Raw genomic sequence first — 12,154 nt, forward strand, 5'->3', positions numbered from 1 at the left:
GTTGTTGAACCTTGCTCAGTGAGCTTCCTATAATAATGATATCATCTATATAGACCAAAACATATAGATTTACTTCATGTGCAATCTTTATGAACAAAGATGTGTTAGTCTTAGAACTTGTAAATCCAAGTTTTTCTGAGTTTCTCAAATCAGGCTCTTGGGGCTTGTTTTAAGCCGTAGATATCACGATTTAACTTGCAAATATAGTGAGGAGTTTGATTATTTTTAAATCCAAGAGGTTGAGCCATATGTACTTCTTTTAGAAAATCATGTAGAAACACATTGTTAATGTCCAATTTCCAAAATAATTTATTCCTTTCTGTTGGCTATAGCCCTTAGCCACTAACCAAGCTTTATGCCTTGCTATGGTGTCATCTGTATGTTTTTTTTATTTCGTAAACCTACTTACGCTCTACTATATTGGATGTTTCCTTGAGTGGCACAAGAGTCCAGGTATCATTCTTTATGAGAGTCTCATACTCTTTCCTCATGGCTTGGTATTATTTTGGTTCTTTAAGCATTTGGTCGTAGTCAACAGGCTCTTCTTTGTGTCCTCATGAACCAATTGACTAAGGAGCCCAAATTCAAAGTAGTAAGGTGATGAATCAATGTTATGTGCTCTTAAAGATCCATCATATGACATAGTTATCATAGGATGAACTCGACTTTGGACTTGATGTTCAACCAACTTATCATGAGAGTCATTTTATCACTGATTATTGTCACCACCTATGATAGCACGATCAACATCATTGACACTCTGATTATCCTCATCATAATCGTGATCTCCATCCCTATCAACATGATTGTGTGAAGAGTCAACCGGCTGGTCCTCACCATCATCAGTTTGCTCTCTGATTTCTCATGAAGCAAGATGAATAGGTGGTAAACATCAGGGTTGTAACACTACCGGCTGACTACCATCGGATTTCTTATTCTTATCAACTAACACCATATCAAAAATTGCTTGAGTTTGAGACTTTTCTCTTAGCCATTTAAACACCCCTTCATTAGTAATGGTCTCTTGGGTTCCAGCATACAAGAAATATGATTCATCAAACTTCACATGACGAAAACTAAAGATCTTTTCAAAGACAAGATCAAAACACAAAAATTCTGTATGACAACACCAATAAAAACACACAACCTTAGTTTGAAATTATTGCATGATATCAAGTACGGATAGCATGTGCTTTCAAAATCTTTTATATGGTTATAGCTAAATTTTGTTCTAAATAACAACTCATATGTGATTCTTTTTCCATTATTGGGACTTAGCAGTTAGTTAATCAAGTAAACAACATATCTAAAAGCATCCACCCAGAAAACAAGTTTCAAAGAGGCATAAAAGAACATGTATAATCCACTTTCAGTCACATGTCTATGTTTTCTCTCCACACACCATTTTATTGTGGTGTATGTGGGTATATCAATCATCTCCTTATTCCATGGTGATTTAAAAATTCATTAAAGTCCTTATTAACAAACCCACTTCCTCCATCACTATGAAAAATATTGATGGAGTGATCCACTTGCTTTTCAACTATATTTTTAAAAATATTGAAACAATTGAAAGTATCTGACTTTTTTTTTAAAGAAATAACTATGAGAATCTTGAAAAAACATCAACTATCAAAAAGTAATATTTATACCTTTCTTTTGACGTGACTGGGTCGGTCCCCATAAATCAACATTAATAATCTCAAGAGAGGGTTTGGAAGAGTGATCAACCTTACCAAAAGGAATTGTGAGCATTTTACCAATCATGCAAGCATAACATAAACTACTCTTATTATTGTCAATAAAATTCAAATAATTGTTTTGTCTTAAAGAGGATAAAGTCTTATAACCCGGATGACCAAGCCTCGCATGCCAAAGTGATAAAGTTGTCACCTTCTTTGTTGCATAAGCATTATTCAACTTATATGTGTTGTGTTTGTGGGTTGGCTAGATGTACATCCCTCCTCTAATTGGCCTGCTTTGAACTATTTTCCCTTTCTGACAATCCTTTACACGAAAACCATGAAGATGAAACTCAAATAAGCAATTATGATCTCTAGTAAATTGAGAAACTACGATCAGATTTTTTATAACATGAAGAACATGCAACACATTCTTTAAGTAAAAATTATTATTTTGTGAAGGTAAGAGCATATTGTCGATTTATGAGATAGATAGGTTATTATTGTTTGCCACCATTATTCCATCAATACCATGATAGTTCTGTGTGTCGAATAAATTTGTATCATCTGCAGTGATGTAATGAGATGCCCCACTATCGGGATACCAATTTGAGTAGGCCATATTATTCATAGTCATAGATGCAAATGCCTTTGGTATATCATAACATTGTCGGGATGTATAGTTCTTTCTCCTACAAAACTAACAGATAACTTGATTATCAACATGATTTTTACCATTGAATTTATCTTGATGGTTTACTTCATTTTGAAAATAGCTTTGATTTCCACGACCAAAGCTTCTATTCTAGCCATGACCACGACCATGGTAAAAAATTTTGCGGCCTCTTCTTCTTTGGCCAAAGAAGGCTGTATTGAAATTTTTATCATTTGTGGAAGCTTGGGGGCTAAGATCTGCGGCCTCTTTTCTTGATTCAGCAACATCTCATATATATCAAAAAAACTTAGAAGAGACATCATCGTGGTGACGATCGTCACAAAACTCTTATATTCAGAAGATAAACCATTTAGAGTATAGCTAACAAGATCGTTGTCAAAAACTTATTCATCCAATGCATTGAGGGAATTCACAAGAAACTTAATTTTATTTAAATAGTCAACTATCGATTTATCATTCTTTTTTATATTTTGTAAATCTTTTTTGAGTTGCAATATGTGTAGGCTCGAACGCAATGTATATGAACACTCTAAGGCAACTCATGCCTCACGAGCAGTGGGTATGTGAATAATTTGCAAAAGCATAGGTTCAAACACAATTGCTTTAATGCAACTTAGGGCCAGTTGATCTGCCCTCTTTCAAATAGAAAATTCAGGGTTTTGAGCTTGAGTTTGAGTTAGATTATCACCTTGAATGAAATGGGTTGGGGCATGAGACAATTCATCTACAAATTTTATAAGATCCTGAAAGTACATCACCGATTCGATTTGTGATTTTCACAGCAAGTAATTATTACGATCAAGCTTGACAGAGATAAGGCTCGAAAAAGCATTTCACTGAATGGTCTAACCTTGAATGAGGGATCCAGATGACATAGAGGAGGATGCCATCAGCTCTGATACCATGAAAGGATTTATGGAGCACTAAGGATTTGTCACAACAATAAAAATGAAACACACAATTTGATCCAAAACACGTGCACATAAAGAAACCAAAGTTTTATGTGGTTCGGCTCACTGCCTACATCCACATCTTCACCTCTCTCTCTCTCTCTCAACTTCTCAACGTGAGAGGGTGAGTTCCACTATATTAGCAAAGTCAGTTAGATAGAATGTGGAATCCTTCTTCAAGATTAGATCCCTTGATTTTAGGCCAAAAATTTAGTAAACTAACTTTACAAGTTTGCATTGCCTCTGTTGTAAACTTTTGGTTTTAACAACTTTATCAAAAATCAAGAATCCTTTTGTGTTTAACCTTTTCATTTGAAGTCTTAGGACGACACGGTTTTAGAGCTAGATTGTGATATGGATTGGTAATTCCTTTTTAACAGTACAAACAGAAGATCGCGGGTGATTAGGTAAAGTGGCAAGTTGCATTTGTACAATTTGATTACACCTGCTTCCTATTAACAGAGTGTATCTCAATAATGGTAGGTAATCAGGTGCAACAACACATTGAAAGTGTACAATCACGTTGCACCTGATCCTCTGTATGAGAAAAATCATTGAGGTTTCTGGATTTGCCAGAAATCGCCAGTCTAAGAGGTGCACGTTTAACATGCCTTCTACTAGTTGCCCTTCAATGTAAAACCCCCTGACTGCCCCCCTCTCCACTCTCTCTCTCCCTCTTGCTCACTAGGAAAGTCTTCTCATCGCTTCGTCTTTACAGCAAGAGAGACCTCAAGTATTAAACTCTGGCATTCTTCAACTTAGTCAGGTCAGGTCGGCAGACCCCAGACCCCTTGTGGGGCCATTCTTTTCGTTTGGTTAAAAGAAAGAAACCCAACGAAAGCAAGTTGAACATGTTCAATAGTGATCCTGCCACTTTTTTCCCGTAATCAAACGGTGGTTATGTTTAGTTTTCCATGCGCCCATTTTTCTTCAAATCCTTTCAAGTCTCTGAATGTTCAATCCTATGAGCCAGCGATAGGTTGACCCAGAAGACAACTCAACAGTCAAGTTGTCATCATGTCATGCTGCCAATTGTACAAAATCAACTAAGATTTAGCAGACAAGTTGAAGGAGACTTTGGAGAGGATTTTTTTTTGCTAGGCCAAGAGAAAACCACCCCCAAATCACCCACTGCACTTTGGCCAGAGAGCGGATCCTGTAAAATGCTGGGTGAGATTAGCAATCTCACCCACAACCACAAAACCCACTTGTACTGAGATACACTACAGTGGGATTGGTTTTGCAGTTGTAAACACTGGGTGAGATTAGCAATCTCACCCAGCTTTTTATGAGATCCCCTCTCTCCCGGCCTACACCCAGCTTTGACCTTGTGGCCAAGGATGCCCACTGCGGTTTGGAACTCATAGCATCAAGTCAACCTGGCAGGAGTAAAGAGCGGATTTACCATCTGCAATATAGTTTCTTAATCTATCTATCAATTTAATTAATTATATGATCTAATAAAAATAATAATACGCTGGTAAGAGTGCTTTTGGTTCTTTCATTTATAACTTGAGCAAGGGATGCCTGATCGCAAAAATTAAGTGAAAGAAGGAAGAAACAAAAAAATGATCATGAACCTTCCATAAGTGAAGAAATTACACAAATATAACAATCAGCCAATTAAAATTTAAGATAATTTAGAAAATAATGAACAAAATCTTCCAAGAAACCATTATATAGGAAACCAAAAAGGAATTGGTGAGATCAGAATTTTTTTGAAGTAAAAAAAAGAAAGAAATTTTCGCATCCACCTTACACCCTCGTATCAATCTTGTGTAGGAGAAATGCATGCAGACCTAAGAGAAAAGAAGTACAGATGTTAAATGTCAATTAGAAGCAGCCCGTTTTTTAGTGCTTAGTCTTTACCTTGAAAGTTAACTGGTTGTCCTTGTTCAGGTGTTTGCTCGCTTTCTTTTCGTCTTTTCATTTTCTTTAGCTGTGTTGTTTTTACTGTTCATCAATCGGTCTCCTTTTTTTCTCATTAAAAGCTTTTTCCTCAAAAAAAAAAAAAGTTGGGAGTGTAGTATATACGTGTAGACCTAATTGGCTTTAGATACAGTAGAGGAGACTGAGCTACAGTAGAGGGGGTTTGCCTAACCCAGTCTCCTCTACTGTATCTCAGTACTAGATATTCTTTCTTTCTTTCGAAAGGCAAGCTGGGGTTAGGCAGACCAGTTATACAACTATGCCATTGGATTTTGAACCTGCAACGTCCCAACACAAGGTGACGTGCACTAGCTGCTCCTGCCAGACAAGCTGAGGGCCCATTGCTCTCTTAGTACTAGATATTCGAAAGCTCATTAAGAAGCAAAAGAAAAAAGAAATTACCTTAACAAATTAAATTTACAATGGACCTCATTTAAACTGCACGAAATATATTGAAACATTTTTTTTATCTTCAAGAATTCAGGTTGCTCAACATTCTCTAATAATCCCATTTTATATAATAAGAACTATACGTATTTTACAGGAGGGGTGAACCAACCATAAACCTTCCTAATTTCACAAAATTACCAAAAGGGCCTCGAGTTCATACAGCGATGAGGAATCCCCCGATGACGTCACGCAATACGCGTCTCACCAACCCACACCAAGCTCCCCCAACCCCCTTCGTTTTGATCCGTCCAAACTTGACACGTGTCAATCATTCGTGGCCAATCAGAGATCGCATCCGACGGCCGAGCTCCATCTCCAACCAACCAATCCCCTTCCCCAACGAGCCTATTTAGGCAAGCAGGGGAAGACGGCAGAAACCAGGAAATTCACGCACACTACAATTTCCTCATTGTTTGCCAATCTCCCCCTTCTCTCTCTCTCTCTCTCAGCAACCTCCCATTTCCCCTCCGTCTCTCTCTCTTTCCCTTTCCTCTTCGTTTTCCCCATCTCCTCATCACTCAATTCTCAGTTTTTCACCAACTGGGGTGTCTTTGATTCCCCTGAATCAAAAGCTAGACTCTCTTGTTTGGTTGGTGCCTCTTGTTTTCCTCAGGAAATGGAGTTTGTAGAGAAGAGACTCTATGAGAATGGCAACGGAGTGCTGCACCATGACGTTAAGTGCGTGAAGGACCCTTTGAACTGGGGTGCTGCTGCTGAGTCACTCAAGGGCAGTCACCTCGACCAAGTAAAGAAGATGATCGATGAGTACAGGAACCCCACGGTCAGGCTCGAAGGCGAGACCCTTAGCATTGCCCAGGTCACCAGCGTCGCCAGGAAGGAGCTCGACGTGAAGGTCGAGCTCTCCGAGTCGGCTCGACCCCGCGTCAAGTCCAGCAGCGACTGGATAGTCGAGAGCTTGAGCAGGGGAACCGACAGTTATGGTGTCACCACCGGCTTCGGTGCGACCTCACACAGGCGGACCAAGCAAGGAGGTGCCCTGCAAAGGGAGCTCATCAGGTTCCTCAACGCTGGCATCTTCGGCTCCGGGACCGATTCCGAATGCACCCTACCCCGGTCGACGTCGCGTGCCGCCATGCTCGTCCGCGCCAACACCCTTCTCCAGGGATACTCCGGTATCCGGTTCGAGATCCTCGAGGCGATCGCCGGGTTCCTGAACCACGGCATCACCCCGTGCCTGCCGCTCCGGGGGACGATCACCGCCTCCGGCGACCTTGTGCCGCTGTCGTACATCGCCGGCCTACTGACCGGCCGACCGAATTCGAGGGCGGTCGGGCCGAACGGCGAGGTGGTCGACGCCCGGGAGGCTTTCCGCCTCGCCGGAATCCCGTCCGACTTCTTCGAGTTGCAGCCTAAGGAGGGGCTGGCACTGGTGAACGGCACTGCGGTGGGGTCGGGCTTGGCTTCCACAGTGCTGTTTGATGCCAACATACTAGCACTCCTATCAGAGGTGTTCTCGGCAGTCTTCTGCGAGGTAATGAACGGCAAGCCTGAGTTCACAGACCACCTGACCCACAAACTGAAGCATCACCCTGGCCAGATCGAGGCCGCAGCCATCATGGAACACATCCTTGAGGGCAGTTCCTACATGAAGGAAGCAGCCAAGCTTCACGAGATGGACCCTCTGCAGAAGCCCAAACAGGACAGGTACGCGCTGAGAACGTCCCCCCAGTGGCTGGGCCCACAGATTGAGGTCATCAGGGCCGCAACCCAGTCGATCCAGAGGGAGATCAACTCCGTCAACGACAACCCGCTTATCGACGTGTCAAGGAACAAGTGCGTCCACGGGGGCAACTTCCAGGGGACCCCAATCGGGGTGTCCATGGACAACACGAGGCTTGCCTTGGCTGCCATCGGCAAGCTCATGTTCGCTCAGTTCTCCGAGCTCGTCAACGACTTTTACAACAACGGGCTGCCTTCGAACCTCAGCGGTGGCGCCAACCCGAGCTTGGACTACGGGTTCAAGGGAGCGGAGATAGCCATGGCCTCGTACTGCTCCGAGCTTCAGTTCCTGGCGAACCCGGTCACATCTCACGTGCAGAGCGCGGAGCAGCACAACCAGGACGTGAACTCTCTGGGCTTAATATCTGCGAGGAAGACGGCCGAATCAGTAGAGATACTGAAGCTCATGTCCTCGACATACATCGTCGCAATCTGTCAAGCAATCGATCTAAGGCACGCGGAGGAGAACTTCAGGCATGTGGTGAAGGCGGTGGTGAGCCAAGCGGCTAAGAAGACTCTCACCGTTGGGGTCAATGGTGAGCTCCTCCCCTCAAGGTTCTGCGAGAAGGATCTCTTGAAGGTGGTGGAGAGGGAGTACGTCTTCGCCTACATTGATGACTCGTGCAATGAGACGTACCCTCTCATTCAGAAGCTGAGGCAGGTGCTGGTGGAGCACGCTTTGATGAACGGGGAGAAGGAAAAGGAGGCCAGCTCTTCAATCTTCCAAAGGATTGCTGGGTTCGAGGAGGAACTGAAGGCCCACTTGCCCAAGGAGGTGGAGAACGTCAGGAGGTTGCTCGAGAACGGGAACGCCGTTGTTCCAAACAGGATCAGGGATTGCAGGTCGTATCCTTTGTACAGGTTCGTGAGGGAGGAGCTCGGCACCGACATCCTCGTCGGAGAGAAAACACGGTCGCCTGGAGAAGATTTCGACAAGGTTTTCAAGGCGATTGGTGAGTGGAAGATTGTGGATCCGTTGTTGGAGTGCTTGAACGGATGGAATGGCTGCCCTCTGCCCATATGCTAAATGAGATTTCCTCATGTCACGACTCATGTACTCAATTTTCTTCTCACGTTCTATAGTTATAGTTTGATCGGTTTGTTTTGTTTGTTCGTGAAAGATATGTACGAGACGCCGGGAAAAGCCTGAAGCCGGCGATCTCAAGACTATTTCTCTTCTCTTTCTTGTTAATTTACACTTCCATTGTGTAGATTAAATTTATGTAATACCTTCGATTTGGTGTCTCACTGTAAATGTGCAAGTTTCGTCGTAATGAACATGAATAAACTGAAAACTTATCTATTCGGCAGAGACTACCTACCATATATGGAAGTAAATGTGGAGGCTATTTTGTGATCTTCAATTTCTGCATAAACGTGACAAACGGGTCTTTCAGTGGATATCTAGTGAGACACCTCATCGTATGGGAAAACATTATATATTTATCACAAACTTTTAATGCGACATAATCCACTGTTTTTGTTGATTTTTTATATCCCTAGACACAAATCTGAACTTGACAAATGCCTAATCTAGTATACATTTTCTGCTAGCTTATTGGGAATACATATGTAAATCTAAATTAAATGAATACTTAATTGCACCCATACTTTATGTAGGTGATTCAGATGGTTATCTGATTAAGCTGGTTAGCACCTCTCTGTCTCTCTCAATATTTTATGTGCCACCCACTTTGATATTGCTCTTCAACTTCTAGGGATGAAAAACAAAGCCCTTCGCTTAGAACTATATATATATATATATATATATATATATATATATATATATATATATATATATATATATATATATATAAGAGCCAATTCCTACTGAATGGAGTATGTTGGGTTAGAATTTGTATGTGCAAACGACCTAACAAATGGGGCGGAACCCCCTTGTTTGTTTGTTTTTTCTCACATCTAACACCATAGATGTGATCTACATGTTTTGTTTAGTAGAAACCAGCTTTTGGATCACTGGAACCTGACCTGTATACAGGCTTTTCCGACAATCCAAAAATCAGCGGATATGAAGGCATCAATTTTTTTTGTTCCGGATCATAAAAACATGTTTTTTCATGGATAAAACATGATTCAAAGAGTTGATTCCTGCTAAATGGAGCATGCTGAACATACCTATGAGGTTAGATTGTGTCAAAACAACTCGCATCATGAGATTCAAAACAGATTGTATTGTACCAAAATATAAATCCTTTGTGTGTATGTGTGAGAGTGAGTGTGCGCGCGCTGCGTGCACCGAAATGTCATGTCCACTTTAAGCAACATTTTATGTTTCCCCCCACTTTGTTGGTGATGTCTTCACCGTCTAACTTTGAGCCCAAAAAAAACTTCTTTTAGAACAAAAATGTTCGGAACATGTGCCTTTCTTTCTTTTCTTTGATGTTCTTTTTTGAATAATCTACAAAATAGTCACATAATTTATCAGCTAACAAGATATCCTAGGATTTTGTTGATTACTTTTAGCTGACGGCTTTCATGGTTTATGTTTCAAATACTCTTGATCCTAAAATGATCATTTCACCTTTGTCTAGTTAAACAAAGCAGCTATAATACCCTTTTTATTGATTTTGTTTAGCAAAAATCATAAGATGACATACGGTGAGTTGTTTTATAAAAAAAGAACAAAGATGTCATTTCATATCTCAGGCGGGTATTAGAAATTAATCCAGATAAAGTAGACAGTTAATTGTAATAACTCCAAAGTTTGGCACTTTTTGTGATTAATTGATAAGTTGGTCGGCTTATTGTAAATTACTGCTCTCTCTCTCTCTCTCTCTCGAACAACTCTAGATTTTATTGGATGGTTGGCACGGCTGGTCCACACAAATCACCACTTACCATCTACCAAGGTGTCTTATTGTCTTTGTGACAGTTATCCAACGCTGATTCAATAAACGTTGCTTGAATCTAGTTGAGAAACGTGATTCGTGTAAAGCCATTCAGATGGGTTTTTTTTTTCGGTCATATTAAAAATATGTTTTCAGTGTTTCATGGTTAGAGGATGGTGAGAGAAAGAGGGTCGGGTGACACCTGCTTTTGATAAGTTTACCTTGGTGCACCACTAAGTTTTTTATTTTAAACTAATATCATCAGAGATCAATCGTTTATCTGCCCATACTTGTCCTATCAACTTATGGTCCCTGGTTTGCCCAAGCATGTCAACGTCCGGCCTAGGGGGGCATGACTAACTTGGTTGAGAAAATTGCGTCAGTAGAGGTGAGCTAGGTTCAAAGACAAACGAGCCAATGTGAAACTAAAGAGTATAGGCGGCTGATGGGGGACTACCCCAACGTCATTTTAACCTGAGACCCAGGAAGGAAAACTGCTGTTATTCGGAAAGCAATTATGGTATGTTTTCTAGAAATGAATAAATGTACCTTAAATAGTGTAAGAAGTTCGAAACGCAAATGTGGCGTTCCAGAAATGAATAATCAACGTATGATTTGCATGGTCTGTTTTCTAGAAATGAATAATCATGGGTGAAGTGAATTCCATCTTAGTTATTTGGGTTTTTGTGAAATGCAAATGCATCGTTCCACTTGTGGATCATTGAAAGGTTTTGTGGATCACGTAAAGATTTTGAAAATGAGTTCCCATTTGAGGGTTCATTTCCGGACAGATTTCCAGCCACTGTAACGCTAGAAATAAGGTGATCGCGGCATCGCCATTACTTTATCCAGCATTATCTGGTCGAGTTTGGGCATGCCATATAGTTCAGTTCCTAAACTTACAATCATGCATACAATACATAGGCACATGCAAATCACAAAGTCGACAAAAACAGCTGCAATTGGAAATATTATTTTGTAACCTATAAAAAAAAAACTGATTTTCCATTCACTCGTTCATGAGACTTCATAAATCAGAATTTACAACCGGTGGACTCCCCAGAACCCAGGGACCAAAATTGCACTGTGCAGACAGCGAAAAGGGTGTTACATATAACACATTACACTATGTACAGTGCCGCAATCCTTCTTGCAGCCCAACCCCACGCCATTGGCAGAAACAAATCAGCCTTCTACAGAGCATCAGCCTTTCCATTGCAAGCAATCATACAAGTCCCATGACTACACCAGCCAGAACCTTCGCACACAACTAATCATCATCAGATAGGTATACCACAGTCGCATCTGCTGTTGGTGCTGTGCATACCCCGTTAGAATGAGAATTTAGAAGTGGTTCACCTGTCAATCTAATACTGAAAGCATCAGGCTCAAGTAGAGATGGTAACTCGGATATCCTGTTCCGTGTGATGCCTGGGGCTTGGGTCACACCAGGTGCCGCAGGTTGCCGGCTACTGGCATCAAAAAGCAGTCCAAGGCTAGACGCAGCATATCCTGTTAATGCTTGAGGAGATATAAAAGCCACTGGGCTTCTAGAAGGCACCTCCACCTGCTGGGATGTTCTTGGCACAGCAGTAGGGTTTGTAATGGATTGCTGAGATGGCAGACCAGTTGAGGTGGGTGCAGGCACCGCTGTTGCAGGCCTCCTCATGTTCAGATTTAGCCATGGCACCTGAGGATCACCAGTATTTGGAGGGAGGGGGCCGAAATGGGATCCAACATGATCGCCAGAGGTCATGTCAGGCCGCTGAGCTACAGAGCCCTGTGGAGTAGTTCCAGGTTGCTGGAACAGTGTGTGTGTGGAGAAAATGCCTGCAGAAAATACAACATTATCAGAGCTTCGATCATGTCCAGATCATA

At 41.6% G+C, this 12,154-nt stretch overlaps 2 protein-coding genes across 6 annotated transcripts in view; one reads left to right on the forward strand and one right to left on the reverse strand.

Annotated features, from left to right (window-relative positions):
• Window positions 1-6,068: 6,068 nt before the first annotated feature.
• LOC149817458 (phenylalanine ammonia-lyase-like) lies at window positions 6,069-8,730 on the forward strand. The gene has a single exon (XM_089984022.1). The coding sequence runs from the start codon at window positions 6,304-6,306 to the stop codon at window positions 8,452-8,454; it is 2,151 nt and encodes a 716-aa protein (XP_089840148.1). The 5' UTR covers window positions 6,069-6,303; the 3' UTR covers window positions 8,455-8,730.
• A 2,532-nt stretch (window positions 8,731-11,262) lies between these two features.
• The window catches only part of LOC149817459 (uncharacterized), a 57,217-nt gene continuing 56,325 nt past the window's right edge, over window positions 11,263-12,154 (reverse strand). For all 5 annotated transcript variants that reach the window (XM_089984329.1, XM_089984328.1, XM_089984327.1 and 2 more), the window contains one exon: window positions 11,263-12,106. In XM_089984329.1, coding sequence (XP_089840455.1) covers window positions 11,547-12,106 — 560 coding nt within the window. In that variant the 3' untranslated portion in view covers window positions 11,263-11,546. The remainder of the gene's footprint in view (window positions 12,107-12,154) is intronic.

The sequence above is a fragment of the Nuphar pumila genome, chromosome 13, assembly GCF_984573655.1.
Source record: "Nuphar pumila chromosome 13, dmNupPumi1.hap1.1, whole genome shotgun sequence".
In the NCBI taxonomy this organism is placed as follows: Eukaryota; Viridiplantae; Streptophyta; class Magnoliopsida; order Nymphaeales; family Nymphaeaceae; genus Nuphar; species Nuphar pumila.